A 25,816-nucleotide genomic window follows, 5' to 3' on the forward strand; every position below is an offset into this window, starting at 1 on the left:
TAAGGTCAATTCACGTCAGCCCTACGTGAAACTCACGGTGCTCCCAAGTCGATAGTAGGAAAATCTTACGGTGTTTCAGTCCGACAGCAGAGGAAGAAGAGGGACATTCTAAAGCCTTAATAAAAAAAACACAACTTAATGTAGTTGAATGTCCCAGAACAGTGATCAATCAGCACCAAAGTTTGTGTGGACATCTGTAGTCATGTCCACTTTCACCTCTGCAAACAAACTGAACATAGTTTAATCTTAGAGTACTGTTCATTCATTTATTTATTTTCTGAATCGCTTTATCTTCCAGACGGTCGCAGAGGCACTATAGCTTATCCCAGCATTACAGATGTCCATGCATAATTTGGTGATTATTGATGCTCTTTTCAGACATTAAACTACGTTCACCTATTTTTACATTAAGCCTTTCATGAATGCGCATTTGATGTGCTGTCCGTGGTGCTGAAATCACACATTACTGAGTGAAAACTGACCTGTACTGTTAGAAATTAGGAGTCATAATAAGACATCAAATTAAGAAATTTGAAGTAGAAGGTATAAGAATAAAACAAAGGTACACAAGAACAATAGAGGGAAGTGAACGTTAAAAACACTAAGTGTCCAACACACATCCATCACCCTGATCCTCGTCCCGGTGGACTGTGCATTATCTCTGCAGATTTATTTCAAGTTTATGTTTCTGTTAATAAAACACTTTATTCTTCATATGCTCTGCACCGTGCGTTCGAGATCAGTCATCCACTCCATTTTGACAGTTTGTAGTCGACCCCTCTAAGAACGCCACAAATGTCGTACTACTGCTGTACTGCACCTTCCGTCCACCTTAAGAATGCCATTCAAATCTCTGTCTGTTCGTCCGTTCGTGTGAACGCTGTTAAGGGACCCCTAATAACACCGTAATGTGTTCTTGAGATCTACTTGCGGACACTGCAGGAACATGTGGGTCCTGGAAAGGCTTCCTGATCCATGAATGTCGTGGGTTGTTCTTACGTAGTTCATAAGGCATTTGTTAGTGCGCCGTGTGAAAGGGGGTTTCATACTGCGTTCGTAGAAAATCTTGGACAAGATCGCTCAGCTGGCTACGAACTTAGGAACGGTCCATGAAGACTCCATAAACACACCATTCTTATACAGCCACCTTGTGAAGGTCGTACGAAATGCTCCATAAATCGTTCGCACAGTGTTCGTAGCCATTCGCAAGGGCATGTGTGACTGAGGCTTCATGTGTGTCACAGCTGTAGCTGCAGTAGAAGGAGACTTGTGCACCCCGGGTTTGTTTATTCAGTAAAGGCATTTATTGTGGCTACACAAGTTATCTATCTGCGATGCAACAGCTCTTCATACTGCATATCTGCATAATAAGATGGTTTTTATTACCATAATATAGTCATTAAGGGGTGGATTGATTCAGACGGAGCACTACTGAAGGCCTAGGTGTGAAATGCACTGTCTGCCACTGGTTGGCAGTAATACCCACCAACATCTTCAGCTGTGACCTTTATAATCACAGAGCAGTCTGTTGAAACAGTGAGTCAGTCTGATTTAGACTTGTCATTAATCTGACCATAATCAGACCAATCAGCTCTTTTTTTTTCACTTAAGTTTTTATCGAAATTTGTTACACATATATTTGACAAAACAACAAAAGACAAACAAACCAACACTGCTTGGGCACATCATACATATTTCAACACATTTCCTTTATCCAGTCTTTCCACCATTCTTCGCTCTGTAAACAGTCCATTTATTCCACTTTTTGTCCATTACAGTTTCCCTTAGTCGCAGTTTGTGAGTCACCCTTTCCACTGGATATATTCCATCAATAACTGCGATCCACTGGTCCTGTGTAGGTGGTTCTGTCCTTCCCCAGTTCCTTGTAATAGCTTTTTTAAAAGCCACTAAAAGTATCTTAACCAAGTATATGTCATTTCCTGCTACATTTCCATCAGATAAGTTACAAAAATACAGAACATCACAGCACATTGGAATCCCATACCCCATTATTTGTTTTAGTACTCTAGACACCATTTCCCAAAACCCAATTATTTTATCACATTTCCAAAAAACATGTGTGATCTACACCAAATTCTCCACATTCCCTCTAACATTGCTGCTGTCTAACTGCTTACTTTTTTCTTATGTGTAATAAAGGAATGCACCAGATTTTTCCAGGAAAACTCCCCCCAGATCTGTGAACTAGAGGATGTTTGGTGTATCTTCCACATATTAAGCCAATCATCATCTGTAATTTTCCCATTGAGCTCCTCCTCCCATTTTTCTTTTACATATTTGGTTGAGTTTTTGTTATGTGAGTTGAACCCACGATAGATTGCTGAAATTATTCTTGATTTACTTTCCTTATGCTTTGATAATGATTTGGACCACACTGTTCACTTCCTTGGAGGGGTCAACCTGGATTTCCTTTCTGTAATAATCTCTTAGTTGTAGATATCTATAAAAGTCATGTGTCCCCAGATCATATTTTTCTTGCAAATTCTGGAAATTCTCCAGCTGCTCTTCTCTTTCTAAAACACACCACACTGTCACTCCTTTGGCTGTCCACTGTTTAAATCCTTGATCATATTGAGCCAGCTTGAATTTGCCATCAAAAGCTACCCATTTTAAACGTTTTGAATCATTGTAACATTTATTAGTTTTTAATATTTTAAACCATAATTCTAACATATGACCTGTTATTGGAGCTATGTTTTTTCTAAATTTCTTGTACAGTTCCTTGTCACCAATCATATTTTGAATCGGTTGTTGATCTACTACTATTTCTTTCCATTTAGCTTCATAATCAGGTTTGCACCAATAAATAATTGGGTCTTAGTTGGGCTGCATAGAAATATTCCTTTAATTTTGGTAAAAACAATCAGCTCTTTTACATGTCTTTTTCTAAAATCAGTGAAAAGCCAGGTAGTGCGGTTGCATTCTCACTGACCATCCATCACATATCCACAAGGCAAAGTCACTTTGTCTCTCTCTCTGATGACAAAAACAGAATTTCTTCCTGATACTCCTGCTGAAAAACCAAAAGAGAAAAAAACAAGAATGTAGTGCATTTCCATTGTACTTTGTCTTTTGCTGTTAAAAATGTAAATTACAATCTCCAGTGTTTAAAAAGCATACTGCAACATTCTATTACTGCAAATTTTTTTTCAAATTTTCTTAAGTATATGTAACTTCACCTGTAAATTGGATTATTACCATCAGAACTAAAAGACTCTTAATATTTCTGTATTCCTCCATCCTGCTATTGTCTCATTCTGACGTAAGGCTTCATACAGGAAAACACGTAACTTCCTGTCACCATGAACATGTCGCCTCCTCATTATGACTTCATCATGGCTTTTCTTGTTAACTTTAAGTAGTTTCTATTTTATTTTTTTTTATTTCAGTGTCATTTGTATGTGCTGGCCCCAAATCCCAGGTAATTTTTGCATTTTATGATGCATCTGACCATCTAATCTGCACATCATACAGTGTCAATATAATCCCCATAAGAGTGAAGATGTAGAAGGTTAGATTTTTGACCTGCACAACATTGTTTCCACTCACATAAACTGCACTGCATTTCCTGTCCACTGTTAATCATAAATTAGTTGTGAAAACCACAACTCATCCCACAAGACTTTAAAAATGATGTGTTTTCATTATCCACATTTCAACTTACTCCATCTTCAAGATTGAAAATTCTGCACTTAAGTCCAAAATAACATCAAATATTGTCAAACTTCATGTGCAAACACAGATGTGAGATTGAGAATATTTCATAATGAGCTGATCTGGTTGAAAAACTTGATCTGATACACACAGTTTAACAAACTATTGGTGAAGTACGTATCTACAGTTACAGGTCTTCCAACTATATTATTTTGTACATTTTTTTATTTCTTGTAGTTTTGTCAATATTTTTAGTACAATTTGTGTGATATTCTATAGTGTTTTTTCTTTAAGTGTTTGCTGCTTAAGAGAAACAGAGCTGCTAAAATGATTTTCATTGTTCCTGTAACAGTGACAATGAAGTTCTATTCTATTGTAAATAGTGGTCAGAGCCTCCATGACTCATAGTTCATTGATTCATGTATTTTTTTTGTCTTGAGATGTGTCACCATATTGTTTTTTTTTTGTTCTTTCTAACCAGTGCCTATATTTGGATAAGTCAGAGCTGTGGAGTGAGGGGTGAAACTAGACATGAGTTGCTTTAGATTCTGTTTCACTTCATCTCAGAGTCTTATTGATGCATGAGTGAAGGAATGAATGTATGTAGGATGGATGGAGCTTTTCTTTATGTAAACATAACTATTACATCACTTAGTATTATAAGGGGATATACATATTTTAACCCATTTTCAACATATTCCATTTCAGGCAGAGACTTAGCAATAGAATACAATATATAAGAGGAAAACCCACAACGATGCTGAGCAAAAAAATGACACGATCCTTCATATGCATCACATCCACAGAAACGAGTTTGAAGCAATGATCATGTCACATCTACTGTAGAAAGCACAAATGAAGGAGTAACATTCATCAGGCAAGTGACTATTTTTGGTAATTTCCACACACATTACAAGACGGTGACAGCAACAGTTACAGTGAGGACAGTGAGTCAACAATCTCAGGTCCAATGTGGTCTACAGAGTCTGTAAGGTCCACCTCTGCATGAACAGTGTGTGGACCTGCTTTGTTAGGTACCATGAAGTAATGGTACTAATGTAAGGAATGGTGTTCAAAGGGATAACGTGGATGTGGACAGGTGTCTGGATCAGCACTTATGTTGGTCTAATGTTCTAAAAATGATCTTCTAATGTTCTAAAAGACACGGTTCTTTCACCTCACATGTTTTTTTCTTGTATTTTTTTTATATTTACTTGGATTTTTTTTTTTTTTTTTTTTTGCCACTTATGAGTAAAGAACTAAATACGGTAACTTCATTAACCTTTTTTCTACATAAGAATAAAATACTCGAATTTTGAAAAATTTGACAGAAGTAATAAAGCCTTATGTTCTCCAAAAACACACTAAGGTTGAAATTTTGAATTTCATAGTATTTCTACGAGTGCCCTATAAAAGGTTAAACCTACAGATAATAAATAAACTTCACCTTTAGATGTTCGAGCTTCAGTGTTTGGCATCTTTCGCCAAAAATTCTATATTTACCTGTCAGCACGCAGTAATTCAAGTGGTAAGAGAGGGCAGCATCAAAAAGACATCAAAATCTATCCTGTGATGGAACTTTTTAAGATGATTATAGAACAAAAATAATGTGACTTAATGTCCAATCTACTGTTCTACTCTATGGCTTGACACAGAAGCAACATGGCAGCTCCCTTAACTGGGAAATTTTGGCTTCACTTGCCCATAATGACATGAAACAGCATGATGTCTATAATTATATTTTATCTTATCCTACTGTAAGAAGCAATATATTTTCAAGTTCAGATGTTTTTTTAACACTGGAGAAATTTTACTGAATTAAATCTAAGTTATTCAACAAGAAACAACAGGTATTTTTTTAGACAATGAATGTGTTCCATCTTATTTAAGTTGCTTTGATTCCATAGTGTGCAAATAGTCTTTTTGCAAATTGTTTTCATTTAATAAATCCTGGTGAATTGATGCTTTTAGAAAGTAAGCCATTTCAAAAAATGTATAGGACACGTCTCCCAGTCTAAGTCATTGTTGTAAACGTTTTACTAGTGTTAATATTGGCTGACGTTTGTTGTTTGTTGCTGCTGAAGGTTGATGATGATGAACTCTCCAAAGCAAACCCTGTAAAATGCAAGGAAGATTTAAGAGGTAAAAACATGCCTTAGAATCTACTCTATGTTGCATTTAAAGCCTGTTGTGAAGTGTGCTTTAAACAAAAGATGGACTGGGTTATAATTGACTAACACATAGGAATGTTTAACTTGACTCAGTGAAACAGATACTGTGGATAAAAGTGGTTGAAAGGTAACCGAGAACTAAGTTAAAGGACAATCCAATGCAAAATTCTTTACTTAAGCTCATAGTCAGCACAAATGACTCTTTACAAACATGAACATATAAACGAAGCAGTAAAATTATTTCAGTAAAGTTTATCATTTACAATGGTTTACAATATATAGGTAAAAGATACACCAACATGCACTGTTTATCTTTTTAACCCAGATTTGAAAAGGCAAAGGCTCATTTTGATTTAATTTTGATATGTAAACTAGGAGAGAAAAGCCCTTTATTCTGTCCCAGGTTTCTGCATATTCTCAACATTCTAATTCAATGACTTCTACATTCATATTGTTAGGTTTTTGTTGCTTTTATAACGTTTGTTGTTGAACTGACATGCGTTAAATTGAAAGGTTGCAACTTTGTGGTATATTTTCAGACAGTTAAACCCTCTGTGGCTGTAATACCTATTAGTGGGGTACTTATATAACTACCCAAATTGCATTTCCTGTATTGTACATTTTGTGTAATATGTTGATTGAGTATTCTCCAATACTTGGGTTAGAGGAGGTAGATTATTGTTTAGAAGGCGAAGGCTGCTCATACTGCACAAAAACAAAATGCAGCAATTTGCAGATCTCATGAAGCTGCATTTTATTCACAGTAGAACACAGAAAACAGAAACATTCACATTAAAAAAAAACCTTTGTAATAAAATATGTTCATTTTAACACAAAATTACACTGAATATAATCTATAATGTATTTATTCTGTTTTAACCATTTTCAGTAGAAGAAACCAAACCATATAATAGAGTGGGCTTTAAAATGAAAAAACAGAAGCGATATTGTGGATGAAAGAAGAACCACCACACTGACTCACAAGGATCACAGAATCACAGAAAAATATAATTATCAAGTTAATCAGGTTGTATCATACAGTAATTTCTGATCAAGACACACAGTTAACTCAGTATTTTTCAGATATATTTTGCTCATGTCAAAGTCACCTAATACATATACTCTAACAGCCTGTAAGAAAAATTCCGTTATGTGCGCATGATGACAATAAAAATTCTTGAATCTCTAACATGAAGGATATGAAACCACCAAGTGCCAAAAACGTTTAAAAACCCAAAGCTCCACCACTAGACCAAACCTTTTCAAAGTCAGTCTCACCTCTGTAAAGACTGACACATAATGATAGACAATTCAAGATAAGAAAAACAACGCACTATGTCCAGAACAGACCTCATGACAAAGAAGATATAATGTTTGCTGGACACTTCTTGCACAATTAGGGGTCACCTGTGGGCGGGACTTGTCCTTCTGCAGATAAAAAAGGTCTCAGTCCAGCAGTTTGGGAGGTTATTGAAACAAGACGTTAGCGTGGATGATATTATGACCATGTTTGATCATCTTATCCAGTCTTCCAGCTCCGTCTCCTTGCTGGGGACTCTGCTGGTCCTGCTGCTTGTCTATTTCATCTCCACCTCCAGTTTCAGCTCTAACGCAGATGGAAAACAACCTCCAGGCCCCAAACCGCTCCCTGTGCTTGGTAATCTGCTGCAGCTTGACCTCAAAAGACCCTACAACACATTACTGAAGGTGAGGAGGGTTTATATTGTCTCAGTTTATCACCTCGTCTTGTCTGGTTTTCTGTTGTTTATGCTCTGTAATTCCTAATATGCATGGTGGTGTTTGCAGCTTTCCAAGAAATATGGGTCAGTGTTTACCATCTATTTTGGACCCAAGAAAGTGGTGGTTCTGGCAGGATATAAGACGGTGAAGGAGGCTCTTGTTAACAAAGCTGATGTCTTTGGAGAGAGAGACCCAATGAAAATTGCTGAGTCTAGTAAAGGACATGGTAAGTCAAAGATAAATGTTCATGTAAATGTTCAACCCAAGAGACAAACAAACCACAGAGACAAAATATAATCCCAACAGATGACTGTTAACATTTTAGACATGTCATTTATAGTTCTTTGGCTATCATGTTTAGAATCACACTACACTGTTAACAGTTGTAATTTGTGTGGCTTTGTTTTTATTCTCTCTTTTGTTTCTTTTCCATCCATGTTATTGTCTCATCTGTTGGTGATAGACTGGGACAACAGTGAAAATGGAAATATATATATATATATATATATATATATATATATATATATATATATATATATAATGAAGTCACATTTCTAGAAAATAAGCTTAATTCTATGAGCATAAAATTGTAATTTCTCAAGGGGAAAAAAGTCAATGTTATAAGAATTGGTCGCAATATTAATAGAGTTGCAGTATTTTACATTTTATGAGATACTCATAAGGAATGGAAATATTAGAGGAACAATCAGTCACTTGTGATAAACAATGGTTCCTTTAGACTTAAGCAGAATGGGAGTGGTTTAGATGGTAATTTTAACTCTTTTATGACTTTCTTGACATAAATTTATAACCTAATTCCTATTACGTTGTGATTTTAGTTTGTCCAAAGAATGAGTTAATTCTCAAACTACAAATTCTTTACTCCTGTAGTAATATGAATTTATAATTGAAATATCATTTTTTAAATATATATATATCAAATGTGACCTGTCCCTTCTTCACTTCTATACCTGTCTTCCCCATTTCATTTCCTGCCCTTTCCTCTTCTCCACCCATGCTTTATTTTTTTTTAATTCATTAGTTTGTGTTTGTTTGACCAGCTCTCTGGGCACCTTAAGTTTGACATTTTCAAAGTTTAGCTTTTATTAATTCAGTGTCTAAAACCTTTCCTCCATCTGCTAATCCATGACATAAATCAGAGTATCAGTTATAAAACCACAAAAGACTGTCGTGTAAGGGTCCATATTTCAAGATTCAATGTTCAAGGTGACTTTATTAATACCCATTAGTGGATTTGTTCTGCAGTCTGGAGAGGGCTTCTCAAACACAAAAAAACCTTAAAACCACAGGACACATACAGGGAACAGATAGATTAAAAACAGCACAGACAAATAACATGGACAGGTACTCCCAGCAGCTCACTGATCATGATTAAAACAGACTAGAAATAAAGACAAAAAACTGCCTAAAATAAATAAAAGTAAACAGATATAATTTATATTCCGGAGGATTCACGTAGCCAAATCAAAGAAATGTTATTTTATAAATAAATAAAATCGCTGTTGTCTGTTGATTAATGATTAGTGATTTAGTAACACTGAGAGGTACAGTGAAAAATGAAATTTGCTATTTTTTGTTGCATTTTTTTTTTTATGCTAGTATAAGTTTTTATGTTTGCAAACATCCTAATAAACCACAATAATTGCAGTATTACATTTTTTTTACCAAAATGTGCAGGTTTAAGTCTAGGTTGAAAAACCAAAACCTCTCTTTGTTCTTCAATATGACTGCAATGACTAGTCAACTGGTAGTCGATGGCAAAATTAGTCGACGACTAATTTAGTGATTGACAATTCATTAATGACGTCATCGTGTGTATCCCACAGCATGCAATCATGTTACCATACTAAACAATGTTTCACCAAAGTAAACAGAAGGGGCAGCAGTAGAACTCGGTTGAAGCAAGGCAATGAGAAACAACTGATCCAAGGTTTGGGAACATTTCGTATACGACACAACCAAGAAAACTGTCACATGTGAGATCTGTAAGCTGAGACTGGCAACATAGATTTAGACACACCTCCTAAGATAATAAGCTCCCATGCTAGTAGTGAGCCTAGTACTGTGTGTGTGAGTGGGTGTGTGTATATATGTGTGGAGGATCATGACAGAATTAAGAAGAGTATGGGAGCTATGGACGGCTTTTTGCAGAAAAAGCGGATGAGTGAGACAGAGCCAGCAGTTAAATTTCCCATTAATTTTTCTCCCTTTATTTCGACATGGTTGCGACTGACAGTAACCAACACCGTTCTTCCAGTAAAGTGACCAGTGTGGAATAAACCCTCGTTTATCTTTCTACACAGAGGCTACAGTATTTTATTGCTGCTATGAACATAAAGCTATGTTTTTTTTTTTGTTCATAATCGGACTAGTCGACTAGTCGTTACAGTAGTCAATGACGAGTCAACTATTGAATTGCAGCCCAATTTTTCAAGTGGAGTCTGTTAAAACAATGATTTGAAACACATTTTTGGTTAACAAATGTTGTCTGTGATTTCCAGATCTGTACAACAGTAACATGTTTAAGATGCATGTTGAATTATTTGGTCACAGGGGTTTTATGGTCCAATGGAGATTCATGGAAAGAGATGAGACGCTTTGCTTTGACAAACCTGAGGGATTATGGGATGGGCAAGAAGGCATGTGAGGACAAAATCATCGAGGAATGTCAGTATCTCATGGAAGTGTTCAAGACTTTCAAGGGTGAGGGCTTTTTTTTCATACAGCTACAAATAAAGCAACATCTTTGGGTCGGCTGTACATAATATTAATATTTACCCTGTTTCAGGTGAGGCTTTTGACACAACCCAACCCATGAACTACGCAGTCTCTAATATCATCTGCTCCCTGGTCTATGGCAGTAGATTTGAGTATGACAACCCAGAGTTTACATCCATGGTGGATCGAACAAACAGAAACATTCAACTCGGAGGTTCTCCATCAATACAGGTATCATTTGACAAGGCTTAGCTGATAGACTTTCAACCAAATATACTTAAAGTTTTCCCAGAAACTTCAGAAAACTGGAACTGTAAATACACCTGTTGAGCCTTTTTAATGTCTCTTTATAATTTCACAGGTGTACAATCTGTTCCCATGGATGGGCAGATGGATAGCTGACAAGAGCGAATTTGAGAAGTGTAGTAATCTAAATAAAAAACAGAATATGGAGCTGTTCAGTCGGTTGAAAGAGACGCTGAACCCACAGATGTGCAGAGGATTTGTGGATGCATTCATGGTCCGAAAACAAACTCTGGAGGTTAGGAAATATTTCATCCTTTTTTGTGATTGCTGTTGATGAGAAAAATTATATATATAAGGGAAGGGGATGGGACATTGATAAATATCAATAACTATTTTTCTTTCCTTCATTAAATCACAGAACTCTTAAGTTATTGTGGCCATAATCCCTAGTTCTGAACAAGGTGCAGTTGGCAGGGCTGCTGCTTCCATCCCTACGTCAATAAAGACATGGAGTTCTTATCTTCTATTTAGCAATACAACAACTCACAATTATTACCCAAAGTGTTAAACATTTATTGCGAGTTGAGTTTAACATTTTCCTAGTGTTAGTGTTTCCATCATTCCACAGTATTTAATCATTCTAAAGCCTATAATGTTCTTGTCTGTGTAATTCTTCATTAAAATAGACATTTTAAAAGAAATGCAAGATAAGAGAAGAGAGTAAAATGTTTTCATGTGTAACACATCAAAGATTATGGTCTGATCACTGATTTACCCTGATGATTCATCTTCACCAACAGGAATCTGGGGTTACAAACAGTCACTTCAGCAATGAAAACCTTCTGATAACAGTTCTCAATCTGTTTGCTGCTGGAACTGATACAACAGCAACTACACTCAGATGGGCGCTTCTCCTCATGGCCAAATATCCAAAGATTCAGGGTAAGAACTTCTGTTCATACATTAACAGTCCATGCTGCATGTTGGAGGACACAAACTGGAAAACGTAGATAAGACCTGCAAACCCATACATGTTTGAGTTGTACAGTAGTGTAACTCACAGTAACTCACATCTCAGACCAGGTCCAGGAGGAGATCAGCAGGGTGATAGGGACTCGTCAGGTGCAGGTCGAGGACAGGAAGAACTTTCCTTTCACCGATGCCGTCATCCATGAGACCCAGAGGCTGGCCAATATCGTCCCCATGGCACTTCCCCATAAAACAAGCGAGGATGTCACCTTCCAGGGTCACTTCATTAAGAAGGTGAAGATTAAATGGTTAAATATTACTGTCACTTATGTTGTTTGTATTCAAGTAGTGCGCCTGAGTCTGTAGTCCCAAAACTACATATTACTGGTGTAACTGTCAAAATTCAATTTGACATTTGTGAAATTCCTATCTAACTAGGCAAGATTATATCATTATAGAACTTGTATAGTTTTCACCTAACTTTAAACCTCTTGTTTTGATGTGGTCACGTTGATACAATGCACAGGACATACACTATCTATATCTAGTGTAACAGCACAGCCTTTGGATAACATGCACCGGAGAACATAGAGTGTATACATCAGAAGAACATAGTGTTTTATTGCAGACATATATGACCAAACCCCCTCCATCTTGTATCGTGTGGTTTTTTTTCCCCCTTGTTCATACAAAAAGATTGTGTAAATCCCCTACCCACCTCATGAAGTCTTTATGATGTTTTGACCACTTGTCAGCTGATTTTAACCTTGCTTTCATTTCTGTAAGATTCATGTCGTCTGTCTTTATCTCGTGTACATAAAACTCACTGCCTTTGCTCTTTCTTACCCTTTTTATTCCTTGTGTGTTCGTTAGACAGGGGTCCTCCTTGCAAGGGGTGAATAAACTCACCCGTAAGACCAGCCTTGTCTTTTGTGCTCTTTATTGACAGATTTTACCACCACAAGGCAAAGAGGGATGACGGACAGAAACATTTAGGGCTGTTTTATATTGATGTTAATTGTTCATGCTGAATCTTTATGTCTATTGCTGTGTTTACGATTTAAATTCCTTTACTTATTTTCCACTTTTTGTCCAGTTCAGTTGTTTTAGAATGCAGAAGTAATGGTATATTTGTGTTGTGTCCACAGGGAACCACAGTTTATCCTCTGTTGACTTCTGTATTGTACGATGAGACTGAATGGGAGAAACCACACAGTTTCCATCCTGCTCACTTCCTGGACAAAGATGGAAAGTTTGTCAAGCGAGACGCTTTCATGCCTTTTTCTGCAGGTTGGTGAATTTACTACTTCCTGTTATTCTCTTCTTTCAGGGTTTCTATGGGTGCTTGAAATCCTTGAATTCCAATGTTGTGTTTTCAAGGTCTACTTAAGGCTACTTACAGAGAGGTGATACATTTTCAAAAAAAAAAAATTTGTCAAAAAAGAATATAAGCAGGTGCTCTCAGGTCAACTCCAGGTACATTTTAATCTTAATCTTTGGCTCTGTGTGAGTGTGTCTGAAGAACGCCAAGTGGCTTCCCTTTTTTTGGGGTAAAACTTTGTGTTCTCCTTTAATTTCTAAACTTTGTACCATTATGAAACATAATTTGAGATGTTTATAGCATAATACAAGGTACATCACTGTGATAAAAAGTGAAAAAATAATCAGGAGTATATGTACTCCAGTAGGTATGTATTTTACCACAGCGTAAAGTGCTGTGCTGGAAAAATTTGAAAATGACCCTTAAAAGTACTTGAATTTGATCTTGTAAAGTGTGTATGAACCCTGTTCTTTGCAGACGACATAAACCTTTTCCTTCATCTCTCCTTCAGGTCGTAGAATTTGTCTCGGTGAGAGTCTGGCAAGGATGGAGCTCTTCCTCTTCTTCACCACCCTCCTGCAGCACTTTTGCTTCACTCCTCCACCTGGAGTTAAAGAAGAAGACCTGGATCTGACTCCTCGAGTCGGCTTCACTCTCAACCCTTCACACCATAAATTGTGTGCAATCCCCCGTTTGTGAAGAAGGATCAGTGTTCTTTTGTATTATATATCAAGAGTTTATCTCATCTAGTTACTGTGTCTTCACGCAAATTTTGGAGTAAATGTACTGTACAGCCTGTTGTATTAAGTTTTAATCTATATGTGTGTTCCCTGAAAAAGCCAGGATGGAAAAACCTCTGCAGTCTTCTTCTGATCTTTAGATCATTGGTCACTTCTGTGAGGCCCAAAAATTGACTGAATTTTGATTCAAGTCAAATGTGCAAAAAAGAAGAAAAAAGAATCCTGCAGGTGTAGGTCTGAATCAGCTCTGCAAAAATGTATATAATGTAATGCATACATACAAGTGTTTCAACATTTAATAATCATAAAAGAGGAAATCTTAAAGTTTTATGCAATCAAAATTTATCAGTGTACTGACTATACAGAGTTTTTGTTGTTTTGACATTTAGTATGAAAAGACAAGGAAGGTTCATTTATGAAGCTGTTGAATCGATCATGAAAAAGATGCAAAAGTATTAGTTTTTTGGTGCCATGGAGATATGGAAAAAAAGAATGAGTACATTTTATTACTGATTGAAAATCTGTTCAATAAATCAACATTTTGTATTTTACATAGGTCAGAAAGAAAATCAAGAAGTTCTTGTATTTATACCTTCTTTCTGTGTATTTTGAAATAAAAATTGAATCGCTGTCCTCTTTTCATTCCTTTTAAGTTGTTTCGGAAATGACAAGCATATATTAAAGCTGCAAGCAGCACTGGACAGGACTTCGCACCACACGTTCGGCCTCCCACAACCGTCGACACCTCATCTCCACTCACACAAAGAGGAGACAAGTCCTCTAAACTGGTCCAGACTAATGCTACAAACAACAAAAACTCTGACCTTGAGTTAAATATTAGCCCATTTTTGGCTGGAACATTTTGTTCCTTCTCTTGGCTGGTGTGTTGTCAGGTGGTGCAGCCATAATAAAATACATTACTGATTAGTCTTGGTTAGATTTAGAGAAAATGGGGATGATAGGCAGTATACTCCAATCCTCCAGATCTGCCTCCCTGTTGGGGGTTCTGGTGGTTCTCCTGTTCATTCACTGTCATTTATCAAACAACATGGGTTTTATTGGTGACTCAGTATTTCTCCATGTTCACTATGGAGCATCCAAATGGATCATATCTGATGATTGTGCAATCAGGGGTCACCTGTGGGCGGGACTTGTCCTTCACCAGAAGATACAAAAGGTCTCAGTCCAGCCAGCATCTCAGGAGGTTACTTAATCAAAACGTTGGCGTGGATGATATTATCACCATGTTTGATCATCTTATCCAGTCTTCCAGCTCCGTCTCCTTGCTGGGGACTCTGCTGGTCCTGCTGCTTGTCTATTTCATCTCCTCCTCCAGTTTCAGCTCTAATGCAGATGGAAAACAACCTCCAGGCCCCAAACCGCTCCCTGTGCTTGGTAATCTGCTGCAGCTTGACCTCAAAAGACCCTACAACACATTACTGAAGGTGAGGAGGGTTTATATTGTCTCAGCTTATCACCTCGTCTTGTCTGGTTTTCTGTTGTTTATGCACTGTAATTCCTAATATGCATGGTGGTGTTTGCAGCTTTCCAAGAAATATGGGTCAGTGTTTACCATCTATTTTGGACCCAAGAAAGTGGTGGTTCTGGCAGGATATAAGACGGTGAAGGAGGCTCTTGTTGACAAAGCTGATGTCTTTGGAGAGAGAGACCCAATGAAAATTGTTGAGTCGAGTAAAGGACATGGTAAGTCAAAGATAAATGTTCATGTAAATGTTCAACTCAAGAGAAAAACAAAGCACAGAGACAAACAATATAATCCCAACAGATGACTGTTAACATTTTAGACATGTCATTTATAGTTCTTTGGCTATCATGTTTAGAATCACACTACACTGTCTGTTAACAGTTTGAATTTTAGTTCCTTTGTCTGTTTTTATTTTCTGTCTTTAATTTCTTTTTTAAAATATTCTTTTATTCTCTTTTCCCTCCACATTATTGTCTCATCTGTCGGTGATAGATTAGGACAATAGTGAAAATGGAAAAAAATCATATTTATAGAATGAAGTCACATATTTCTAGAAAATCATCTTAATTCTATGAGCATGAAGTTGTAATTTCTCAAGGGGAAAAAGTAGAAATGTTGTAAGAATTGGTCACAATATCAATAAAGTTGCGATATTTTTGATTTTATGAGATACTCATAAGAAAGGGGAAATGTCAGAGGAACAATCAGTCACTTGTTATAAATAACAGTTCCTTTAAACTTAAGCAGAATGGGAGTGGTTTAGCTGGAAATTTAAACTCTTTTATGACTTTCTCGACATAAATTTATAACCTAATTCTTATTACATTGTGATTTTTGTTTGTCCAAATGGTATGACTTTATTCTCAAACTACAAATTCTTTACTCTTGTAGTAATATGAATTTATAATTGAAATGTCATTTTTTGATATTAAATGTGACTTGTCCCTTCTTCACTTCTATACCTGTTGTCCCCATTTCATTTCTAGTTTCCTGCCCTTTCCTCGTCTCCACCCATACTTTTTTAAATACCAGCCCTTTGGGCACCTTAAGTTAGACATTTTCTAAGTTTAGCTTTTATTAATTTGATTAATAGTGTCTGAAACCATTCCTCCCTCTGCTAATCCATGACATAAATCATAGTATCAGTCATAAAACCACAAAAGACTGTGGTTTAAGGGTCCATATTCAGGAGGATTCAGGTAGCTGAATCAAAGAAATGGTATTTCATAAATAAATAAAATCACTGCTGTCTGTTGATTGATGATTAGTTGATTGATGATTAGTGATTTAGTAACACTGAGAGGTACATTTTTTTATGCTAGTATAAGTTATTATGTTTGCAAACACCCAAATACACCATACTAATTGCAGTATTACATTTTTTACCAAAATGTGCAGGTTTAGGTCTAGGTTTAAATACCAAAACCTCTCTTTGTTCTTTAATACGATTGCAATGACTAGTCAACTAATACTGGATGGCAAAATTAGTAGACAACTAATTTAGTAATCAACAATTCATTAATGACACCATCATGTGTATTGCACACCTAAACAATGTTTCACCGAAGCCATTTGAAGTAACTCAAAGTGAGACGTCTCATTTTTCCCAAGTCACTGACAGCACATGCTCACAAATGACTATGAACAGAAGGAGCAGCAGTAGAAGCTGATGTAAGCAAGGCTATGAGAATCAAATGGTCCAAAATATGGAAACATTTTGTATATGACACAACCAAGAAAACCGTCACATGATTATGTAAACTGAGCCGGGTGTACCATGGGGCCACTTCAGTTATGTGTGAACATCTGCAACATAGATTTATATACACCTTGTATGAGAATTAGCTCCCATGCTAGTAGCAAGCATAGTACTGTGTGTGTGTGTGTGTGTGTGTGTGTGTGTGTGTGTGTGTGTGTGTGTGTAGGATCATGTCAGTTTAAAGACTAATGCCATTTTGTCTGATAATTTCATGATAACATTTAAGCAGTGTTAAGAAGAGGACAAGAGCTATGGACATCTTTTTGCAGAAAAAGCCTGCATGTACTCTGCAACACGCTACTGCTCTGACCGAGTAAATTCTAAAAAACATGAAATGCATAGCAGTGACCCTAGAGTAATTGTTCTGTTAATGATCATGTTTGAAAGTTAAGCAATTACTGACTGTAATACATTTAGTGTGTACTGGGCTAAGATGGACAGGTGAGTTGATGAGAAAGTTGTGGGGGCGGAGCCAATCAGCTGGTGAGGCTGAGAGTGAAAAAGAGAGAAGAAGAGAGGAAAAGAGATAGAGGAAAATAGAGAGAGCAAAAAAGAGACAGAGCAGATGAGTGAGACAGAGCCAGCAGTTAAGTTTCCCATTAATTTTTCTCTCTTTATTTCGACATGGTTGTGACCAACAGTAACTAACACCGTTCTTCCAGTAAAGTGACCAGTGTGGAATAAACTCGTTTATCTTCCTACAGAGAGGCTACAGTATTTTATTGCTGCTATGAATAAAATAAGAGTTATGCATGTTTGTTTGTTTATTTTTTTTTGTTCGTGATCTCACTAGTCGACTAGTCATTAGTTGCAGCCCAATTTTTCAAGTGGAGTCTGTTAAAACAATGATTTGAAGCGCATTTTTGGTTAACAAATGTTGTCTGTGATTTCCAGATCTGTACAACAGTAACATGTTTAAGATGCATGTTGAATTATTTGGTCTCAGGGGTTTTATGGTCCAATGGAGATTCATGGAAAGAGATGAGACGCTTTACTCTGACAAACCTGAGAGATTATGGGATGGGCAAGAAGGCATGTGAGGACAAAATCATCGAGGAATGTCAGCATCTCATAGAAGTGTTCAAGACTTTCAAGGGTGAGGGCTTTTTTTTCATACAGCTACAAATAAAGCAACATCTTTGGGTCGGCTGTACATAATATTAATGTTTTCCTCGTTTCAGGTGAAGCTTTTGATACAACCCAACCCATGAACTACGCAGTCTCTAATATCATCTGCTCCCTGGTCTATGGCAGCAGATTTGAGTATGACGACCCAGAGTTTACATCCATGGTGGATCGAACAAACAGAAACATTCAACTACTCGGTTCTCCTTCGATACAGGTATCATTTGACAAGGCTTAGCTGATAAACGTCCAAACAAATGTACTGCAAGTTTTCCCAGAAACTTCAGAAAACTGGTGAAAGGAACCAGAGTGCGACTTACCCCTCCATAATTGGAGGATTACACTTCTTCTATGACGATCATGCTCCACTACCATATCAATATGAATAGCCGCACTCACCTCCACGGTTAGTGTCCAAGTGCCAGATAAGTGTGCTCTCTGACATCATCATGTCGTATGTCTGCCACCTGCTCAGCGTCCTGCACTCTGCCCTCCTCCTGTTGAATGTCCTGCTCATGTCCTTCTTCCTGTGCCTCTCCTGTCTGCTGACCACCACCTTCCTTCATACACATAAACAGAGTGTAAAACCTACAGAGGTGTCAAAAGTATTCACATTCATTACTCAGGTAGAAGTATAGATACTAGGGTTTAAAAAGACTTCTGCAGAAGTTGAAGTATCAACCATCAAACATTTTTCTAAAGGCCATAATGACTAATGTTATATTAAAATGTTGAAACATTTGGGATGCACTTAGTCTACCTGTTTCAGCCACATATACGCCCACTGAAAATGAAGGCATTGTAGTACAATGCAAATGTATTAAAGGACAAGATATGTGAACTACTGAGCATTAACATGTGTTTCATGGAGTGGAAGACATGACGACTAGTTGCCTGTAAGTATTAAAGTGGTGCAAAAAGTCAGGTGCAATGGATCACATACAAACCAATAGGGTGTTGGAATGGCATGTGTTTATAATTCTCATCCAACCACAATCAAATTCACTCTATGGCACCATTTATCTGGATAGTTTTTTTTTATCTGAATGATGACAAGCCGGAATTTAGCTGAAGTATTTGTACTTCGTTACTTGACAACTCTGAAAGCCAAACTGCACCCACACTTTTACTGTAGTTGTCTGTAGATCTTAGTGCTAGTATTTCCTACTTACTCTCGTTGTACCAAAAGAGTGTCTGATGTCAGTGTGCCTTTTCCTTTTCCTCAGTGTCTCTGTGAATAAAATTTAATCTTAATTCAATAAAATAGCATCTGGGCTCTCAGGTGAAGTTACAAACACCTAACTATAAATAAAACATTATGGAATGTAGAAACAATACAAACCAATCTCCAATAATAGGGTGTACTATTTAGATTAACCTACTAACTGGTTATTTTTATGTGGCCCCCAGAGGTTTCACTGATCAGTGTTGTGCATATACTAGTTTACTTTTTTCTATGCATTTAAGTTAACATATTTATAACTAAAGATCTTAAACCAGTTCAGACTTTTTGTGAGATTCTGAATGTTTTGGGTCCAGATAAAGTCTTGGTAATATGGGGCTACTGCCTCAGCTGGGATCAGTCAAACAGTTGGAGACAGAACTGATGGGCAATAATATGAAGAGGGTGTATGTGGAGAGATGAGCACAGAAATGCTCAGTTTTTCTTCACTTAAAAAAAAAAGTTAAATAAACTGAACATTAACTAGTTCTCAACTGAAATGTTGAACTATGAACGTGAATGAATTTATTTTCTTCTGTATGAACTGAACTTTGAACTAGTTGATGTGAAGTGTAAACTTGCACAACACTTTCACTGATTGCACTTTATTATTCACAATAAAATGAGAATGGAAACAAAGGGAGTTTATCTCCCTGGAAATAATAATCGATTTTACCTCAAAAAATTTAATAAGCTTGGTTTAGCGACTTAGCTTATCTTGCTAAGAAGTTAGCTAACGTTAACATGGACTGCACCAGCCTCAGCGGAGCAATGGTAAATAACTGAACTTATATAGACGTCCTCTTTAATCCATAAACAAACAAAACACTTAAATAAGGGTGTAAAATAATACATTTTCAACAAGTTAGACGGCTGCTGGCTACTTACATGCCACATCAGTATCATGATAGTCACACTCGACATCAACACTTGAGCTAAAACAGGAGTAGGTCCACAGTTAAAGCTGCAGTATGTAGGAATTATGTTCTAAGTAACTGTAAAATTGCCTTGACTGTCACCAGACATTAAGGAATCATGTTCATTTCAAATACTGATCTCACTGACAGTAGTAGTCCAGCCAGAATATGTGCAGTTGAAAAGCTCAGTGTCAGCCCTGAAATGATGTTTATGTTGACATTGTGTGTTTTGGTCTGAGGCTCCGCCCATCACCTGTCTGCTAATCACAGAGTCAGAAGCCTTTCAGCATCCAGGTTGCCAGATCCCCGTGGGCTGCAGCTGAAACATTTCTGATCACAAATGTCTGACGTTATTAAACCTAAAAGGACTCTTATTATTCCCAAATACATCGTGACAAAGTGAGAAATAAAACAAGGAGATGTATAGGAGATGATTTAGAAACATGGAGACGGCTGAAAGAGAAGAAGGATTTGAAGACCGATGCTGGCCCTGCCTTAGTCTGACCACCGGTAAGAGCCACTCAGAGCCGGGGTTGCGGCCTCTTCACCTGGTCCCTTCTTCCGGGGCCGGGCAGCAGTCTCTTCTCCTGGCCCCGGTGAAGAGACTGCCGGTCCGGGACTGGTGAACAGACCAGGTACCGGTGTAGGACTTGTCTCTTGCCATGGTAGCTCCTTGTAGTTCAGTGTTTTCTGTGGAAGTGACCTGTTCATTAGTGGTGTGTAATCGTGGTTCGGTCGGGGGTGGGGGGGTGGGGTCGGTAGCTCGGTGTCCGTGGTTCGGTCGGGGGGTTCGGTTGGTAGTTCGGTGTCTGTGGTTCGGTGTGTGTGGGGGGGATCAGTAGTCCGGAAAGTGTGTGTGTGTGTGGGGGGGGTTCGGTAGTTCGGCGTCCGTGGTTCGGTCGGGGGGGGGGGGGGCTCGGTAGTCCGGTGTCCGTGGTTCGGTGGTGGTGGGGGTTTCGGTAGTTCGGCGTCCGTGGTTCGGTCGTGGTGGTGGTGGGGGGGTAGAGCTCCTGAATCTTCGCAAATTTTCATTTGACTGTGCAGGACGTTTGTTCTGGCCTGTTATATATTAGACTTATGTAGAGTAAGTCTGGTGATGATTTTTTTGTATGAAATTTATGGTGTGGTGGCAAGGATTAGAGGAAACGCTAGTAGTGGATGCTCATGCGGGATCTGGCAACCCCTAGCCTCGGGGGAGGAGGAGAGGATACCACGTTCTACAGTATTTTGAATATAATTGCAGTACCAGTTTTGGCCACAATCCTACATACTGCAGCTTTAATGTTAAAGGGGCAGCAGGATAAAAAAAATGGTACAGTCCACAACAGGGGGGTCTGAAATCGTTTTACATCAAACTGTTCCTACACTAAGAATGGGAGTTGACTTGTAAGTATTATTATTTTCTTTACAAAATCAGAAAAATTATCCGACACCCCAAAAAACTGATATTTTTGTCTCTTAAAGGGGGTCTGGGTCTTCATCAGGGGGTACAGCCCCCCCCCCCCCCCCCCCATACCCCATAATTTGAACTATGTAAAGGAAGTGCACATTTACCTGTACAGCTTTTTCATGTCTGTATGTCATTTCACAGATGTACAATCTGTTCCCATGGATGGGCAGATGGATTGCTGACAGGAGGGAAAGTGAGGAGTATACTAAGCTAAATAATAAACAGAATATGAAGCTGTTCAGTCAGTTGAAAGAGACGCTGAACCCACAGATGTGCAGAGGATTTGTGGATGCATTCATGGTCCGAAAACAAACTCTGGAGGTTAGGAAATATTTCATCACTTTTTTGTCATTATTGTCTATTAATATTGCACAAATACAGAACAACATATAGTTTTACTATAGAAAAGAAGATTTGGATCCTGTTTTAACTTGTAGGAAAAAAAAAAAAAGTAACCCTTTCATGCATAGGTCCCTCTAGTGGACAGTTCTTCTCCAGCTGTTCTCTTGTATATTCATGGGTTTTGTTGTTTTAGTTCCATATCAGCCAACACAGTGGACACTTACGCACCATCCCATACACTGACATTCAGACCATTACTGTAACTTTCAGGTTTATCGTTCATGATAAACCTGATCTGCACTAACATGTTTAAGTGTAAATCAATTGTTATTTGTTAGACAAGAAGGTTTTTTTTTTTTGCATATTATCTCCATGAAGTGAGTAAATACTAGCATTAGAATATGTTAAAATGTGAGAAGACATCAGATTAGCAGCATTAAAAATGTTTTTATTTCATTGTTTTAATATCACTTTCTGATATTGGGTTTTAAACACGTTTCTTTGCTTCAAAAATTAAATGCATGGATATTTTTGTAACTCCATAGAAAAAAAAAACTCGATCGCATTGTTTTTTTCATGCTTAAGGAGGAATAAAAACACTGAAGAAAAAAATCTTGACTAAGGTTCTCACAATTCATGCATGAAAGGGTTAAGGGAAGGGATGGGACATCGATAAATGTCAATAACTATTTTTCTTTCCTTCATTAAATCACACAACTCTTAAAGTTATTGTGGGCATAATCCCTAGTTCTGAACAAGGTGCTGTTGTCAGGGCTGCTGCTTTCATCCCTACGTCAATAAAGACATGGAGTTCTTAACCTCTATTTAGCCTTACAACAACTCACAGTTATTACCCAAAGTGTTAAACATTTCTGTTAAGAGCAGACAGCAAAATGTTTTTATGTGTAAGATATAAAAGATTATGGTCTGATCACTGATTTACCTGCTGATTCATCTTCACCAACAGGAATCTGGGGTTACAAACAGTCACTTCAGTAATGAAAACCTTTTAATAACAGTTCGTAATCTGTTTAATGCTGGAACTGATACAACAGCAACTACACTCAGATGGGCGCTTCTCCTCATGACCAAATATCCAAAGATTCAGGGTAAGAACTTCTGTTCATACATTAACAGTCCATGCTGCATGTTGGAGGACACAAACTGGAAAATGTAGATAAGACCTGCAAACCCATACATACCCAAAGGGGAGACAAGGGGTATTGTTTTTGGTTTGGTTTGCTTGTTAACACTCGAGCCACAAAACTATTGGTTGAATTCATACCAAATTGGGTTTATAGACTGCCAGTAACCCAGAAGGCTGTTGTATTGCAAAATGACTAATATCTACCAAAATATTGGTCCTATCCACTTGTTTTATTCTTTCCAGATTTTGTGTGAATCCTGAGGCACACGTACACGCACACACACAGAGGCCACTTAGCTTTTATAATATAGATAGTATGTGTTATTTCAGCTTTAAACATCAAAGAACATAAAGCCATTCACAAGAAAGATGTGGGAAAATAAGGAAACTAACCATGTACATATCAGTGTTTCACTTCATGTGTTTTGACACCAAGCCTCTATATCCCAAAATGCATAGTGTGTATCCAAAACACCTGAAAATAGTGTAAAAGTGTTTCATCTGCATTCTATGTACTGTATTTTAACATACTTTTAGTATTATATAAGTCAGTAACTATCATGAGTAACCATTTCTCACATCTCAGACCAGGTCCAGGAGGAGATCAGCAGGGTGATAGGGACTCGTCAGGTGCAGGTTGAGGACAGGAGGAACCTTCCTTTCACCGACGCCGTCATCCATGAGACCCAGAGGCTGGCCAATATCGTCCCCATGGCGCTTCCCCATAAAACAAGCGAGGATGTCACCTTCCAGGGTCACTTCATTAAGAAGGTGAAGATTAAATGGTTAAATATTACTGTCACTTATGCTGTTTGTATTAAAGTAATGCATGTGAGTCTGTAGTGCCAAAACTATAAATTACTTGTGTAACTGTCAAAATTTAATCTGACATTTGTTTAATTCCTATTTAACTAGGCAAGATTATATCATTATAGAACTTGTGTACTTCTTACCTACAGATGATAATAATAATAATAATAATAATAATAATAATAATAATAATAATAATAATAATAATAATGGATTAGATTTATATCGCTCTTTTCTATGAACACATACTCAAAGTGCGTTGATGTTGTTTTCCCCCTTTCTCATACACAGAGACTCTGTAAATCCCCTTCCTATCTCATGATGTCTTGATGTTTTGACCACTTGTCAGCTGATTTTAACCTTGCTTTCATTTCTGTAAGAATTTTGTCTTCATCTGTCTTTATCTCATGTACATAAAACTCACTGCCTTTGCTCTTTCTTACCCTTTTTATTCTTTGTGTGTTCGTTAGACAGGGGTCCTTCTTGCAAGGGGTGAATAAACTCACCTGTAAGACCAGCCTTGTCTTTTGTGCTTTTTATTGACAGATTTTACCACCACAAGGCAAAGAGGGATGATGGACGGAAACATTTAGGGCTGTTTTATATTGATGTTAACTGTTCATGCTGAATCTTTATGTCTATTGCTGTGTTTACGATTTAAATTCCTTTACTTATTTTCCACTTTTTGTCCAGTTCAGTTGTTTTAAAATGCAGAAGTAATGGTGTATTTGTGTTGTGTCCACAGGGAACCACAGTTTATCCTCTGTTGACTTCTGTATTGTACGATGAGACTGAATGGGAGAAACCACACAGTTTCCATCCTGCTCACTTCCTGGACAAAGATGGAAAGTTTGTCAAGCAAGACGCCTTCATGCCTTTTTCTGCAGGTTGGTGAATTTACTACTTCCTGTTATTCTCTTCTTTCAGGGTTTCTATGGGTGCTTGAAATCCTTGAAAGTTCTGGAATTTCAATGTTGTGTTTTCAAGGTCTGAAAAGTGCTTGAAAGTGCTTACAATTTTAACTCTGTGATGTGATTTGTTTATTTCTAATATTGACTCTGCCATATTAGATGGGAAGCCAAAGCTACTTACAGAGGTGATACATTTTGAAAAATAAAACTTTATGACAAAAAAGAAAGTTACTAGGTTCTTTCATGTCAACTCCAGGTACATTTTAATCTTAATATTTGGCTCCATGTGAGCGTGTCTGAAGAACGCCAAGTGTATTCCCTTTTTTGGGGTAAAACTTTGTGTTCTCCTTTAATTTCTAAACTTTGTGCCATTATGAAACATAATTCTAGATGTTTATAACATTTTTTATCACAACATTGTGATAAAAAGGGAAAAAAATACAGGAGTACATGTATCCAGTAGGTAAGTATTTTACCACAGCGATAAGGTGCTGTGCTGGAAAAATTTGAAAATGACCCTTAAAAGTACTTGAATTTGACTTTGAAAAATGTGTATGAACCCTGTTCTTTGCAGACGACATAAACCTTTTCCTTCATCTCTCCTTCAGGTCGTAGGATTTGTCTCGGTGAGAGTCTGGCGAGGATGGAGCTCTTCCTCTTCTTCACCACCCTCCTGCAGCACTTTTGCTTCACTCCTCCACCTGGAGTTAAAGAAGAAGACCTGGATCTGACTCCTCGAGTCGGCCTCACTCTCAACCCTTCACACCATAAATTGTGTGCAATCCCCCGTTTGTGAAGAAGGATCAGTGTTCTTTTGTATTATATATCAAGAGTTTATCTTATCTAATTACTGTGTCTCCATGCAAATTTTGGAGTAAATGTACTGTACAGCCTGTTGTATTAAGTTTTAATCTATATGTGTGTTCCCTGAAAAAGCCAGGATGGAAAAACCTCTGCAGTCTTCTTCTGATCTTTAGATCACTGGTCACTTCTGTGAGGCCCAAAAATTGACTGAATTTTGATTCAAGTCAAATGTGCAAAAAAAC

General features: G+C 37.5%; 2 protein-coding genes across 2 annotated transcripts; both read left to right on the plus strand.

The window, feature by feature from the left end:
• The first annotated feature begins 7,346 nt into the window (after window positions 1-7,346).
• LOC115415306 (cytochrome P450 2K1-like) lies at window positions 7,347-13,630 on the plus strand. Its single transcript, XM_030128832.1, has 9 exons — window positions 7,347-7,553; window positions 7,653-7,812; window positions 10,161-10,310; window positions 10,396-10,556; window positions 10,687-10,866; window positions 11,372-11,513; window positions 11,650-11,834; window positions 12,689-12,830; window positions 13,373-13,630. The coding sequence occupies exons 1-9, from the start codon at window positions 7,347-7,349 to the stop codon at window positions 13,558-13,560; spliced, it is 1,515 nt and encodes a 504-aa protein (XP_029984692.1). The 3' UTR covers window positions 13,561-13,630.
• A 1,215-nt stretch (window positions 13,631-14,845) lies between these two features.
• Window positions 14,846-25,566, plus strand: LOC115415307 (cytochrome P450 2K1-like). Its single transcript, XM_030128833.1, has 9 exons — window positions 14,846-15,046; window positions 15,146-15,305; window positions 17,793-17,942; window positions 18,028-18,188; window positions 21,702-21,881; window positions 22,870-23,011; window positions 23,636-23,820; window positions 24,605-24,746; window positions 25,379-25,566. The coding sequence occupies exons 1-9, from the start codon at window positions 14,846-14,848 to the stop codon at window positions 25,564-25,566; spliced, it is 1,509 nt and encodes a 502-aa protein (XP_029984693.1).
• Window positions 25,567-25,816: the final 250 nt, after the last annotated feature.

Source organism: Sphaeramia orbicularis, chromosome 24 (assembly GCF_902148855.1).
Source record: "Sphaeramia orbicularis chromosome 24, fSphaOr1.1, whole genome shotgun sequence".
Taxonomy (NCBI): domain Eukaryota; kingdom Metazoa; phylum Chordata; class Actinopteri; order Kurtiformes; family Apogonidae; genus Sphaeramia; species Sphaeramia orbicularis.

What these genes read in the sequence shown, in the direction of transcription:
- LOC115415307 (XM_030128833.1), top strand. Translation starts at nt 14,846, where the DNA reads ATGTTTGATCATCTTATCCAGTCTTCCAGCTCCGTCTCCTTGCTGGGG. An exon ending in CCTACAACACATTACTGAAG is followed by an intron (nt 15,047 to 15,145) that starts GTGAGGAGGGTT and finishes TGGTGTTTGCAG; the next exon opens with CTTTCCAAGAAATATGGGTC. An exon ending in AGTGTTCAAGACTTTCAAGG is followed by an intron (nt 17,943 to 18,027) that starts GTGAGGGCTTTT and finishes TCCTCGTTTCAG; the next exon opens with GTGAAGCTTTTGATACAACC.
- LOC115415306 (XM_030128832.1), top strand. Translation starts at nt 7,347, where the DNA reads ATGACCATGTTTGATCATCTTATCCAGTCTTCCAGCTCCGTCTCCTTG. An exon ending in TGAGTCTAGTAAAGGACATG is followed by an intron (nt 7,813 to 10,160) that starts GTAAGTCAAAGA and finishes ATTTGGTCACAG; the next exon opens with GGGTTTTATGGTCCAATGGA. An exon ending in TTTCATGCCTTTTTCTGCAG is followed by an intron (nt 12,831 to 13,372) that starts GTTGGTGAATTT and finishes TCTCTCCTTCAG; the next exon opens with GTCGTAGAATTTGTCTCGGT.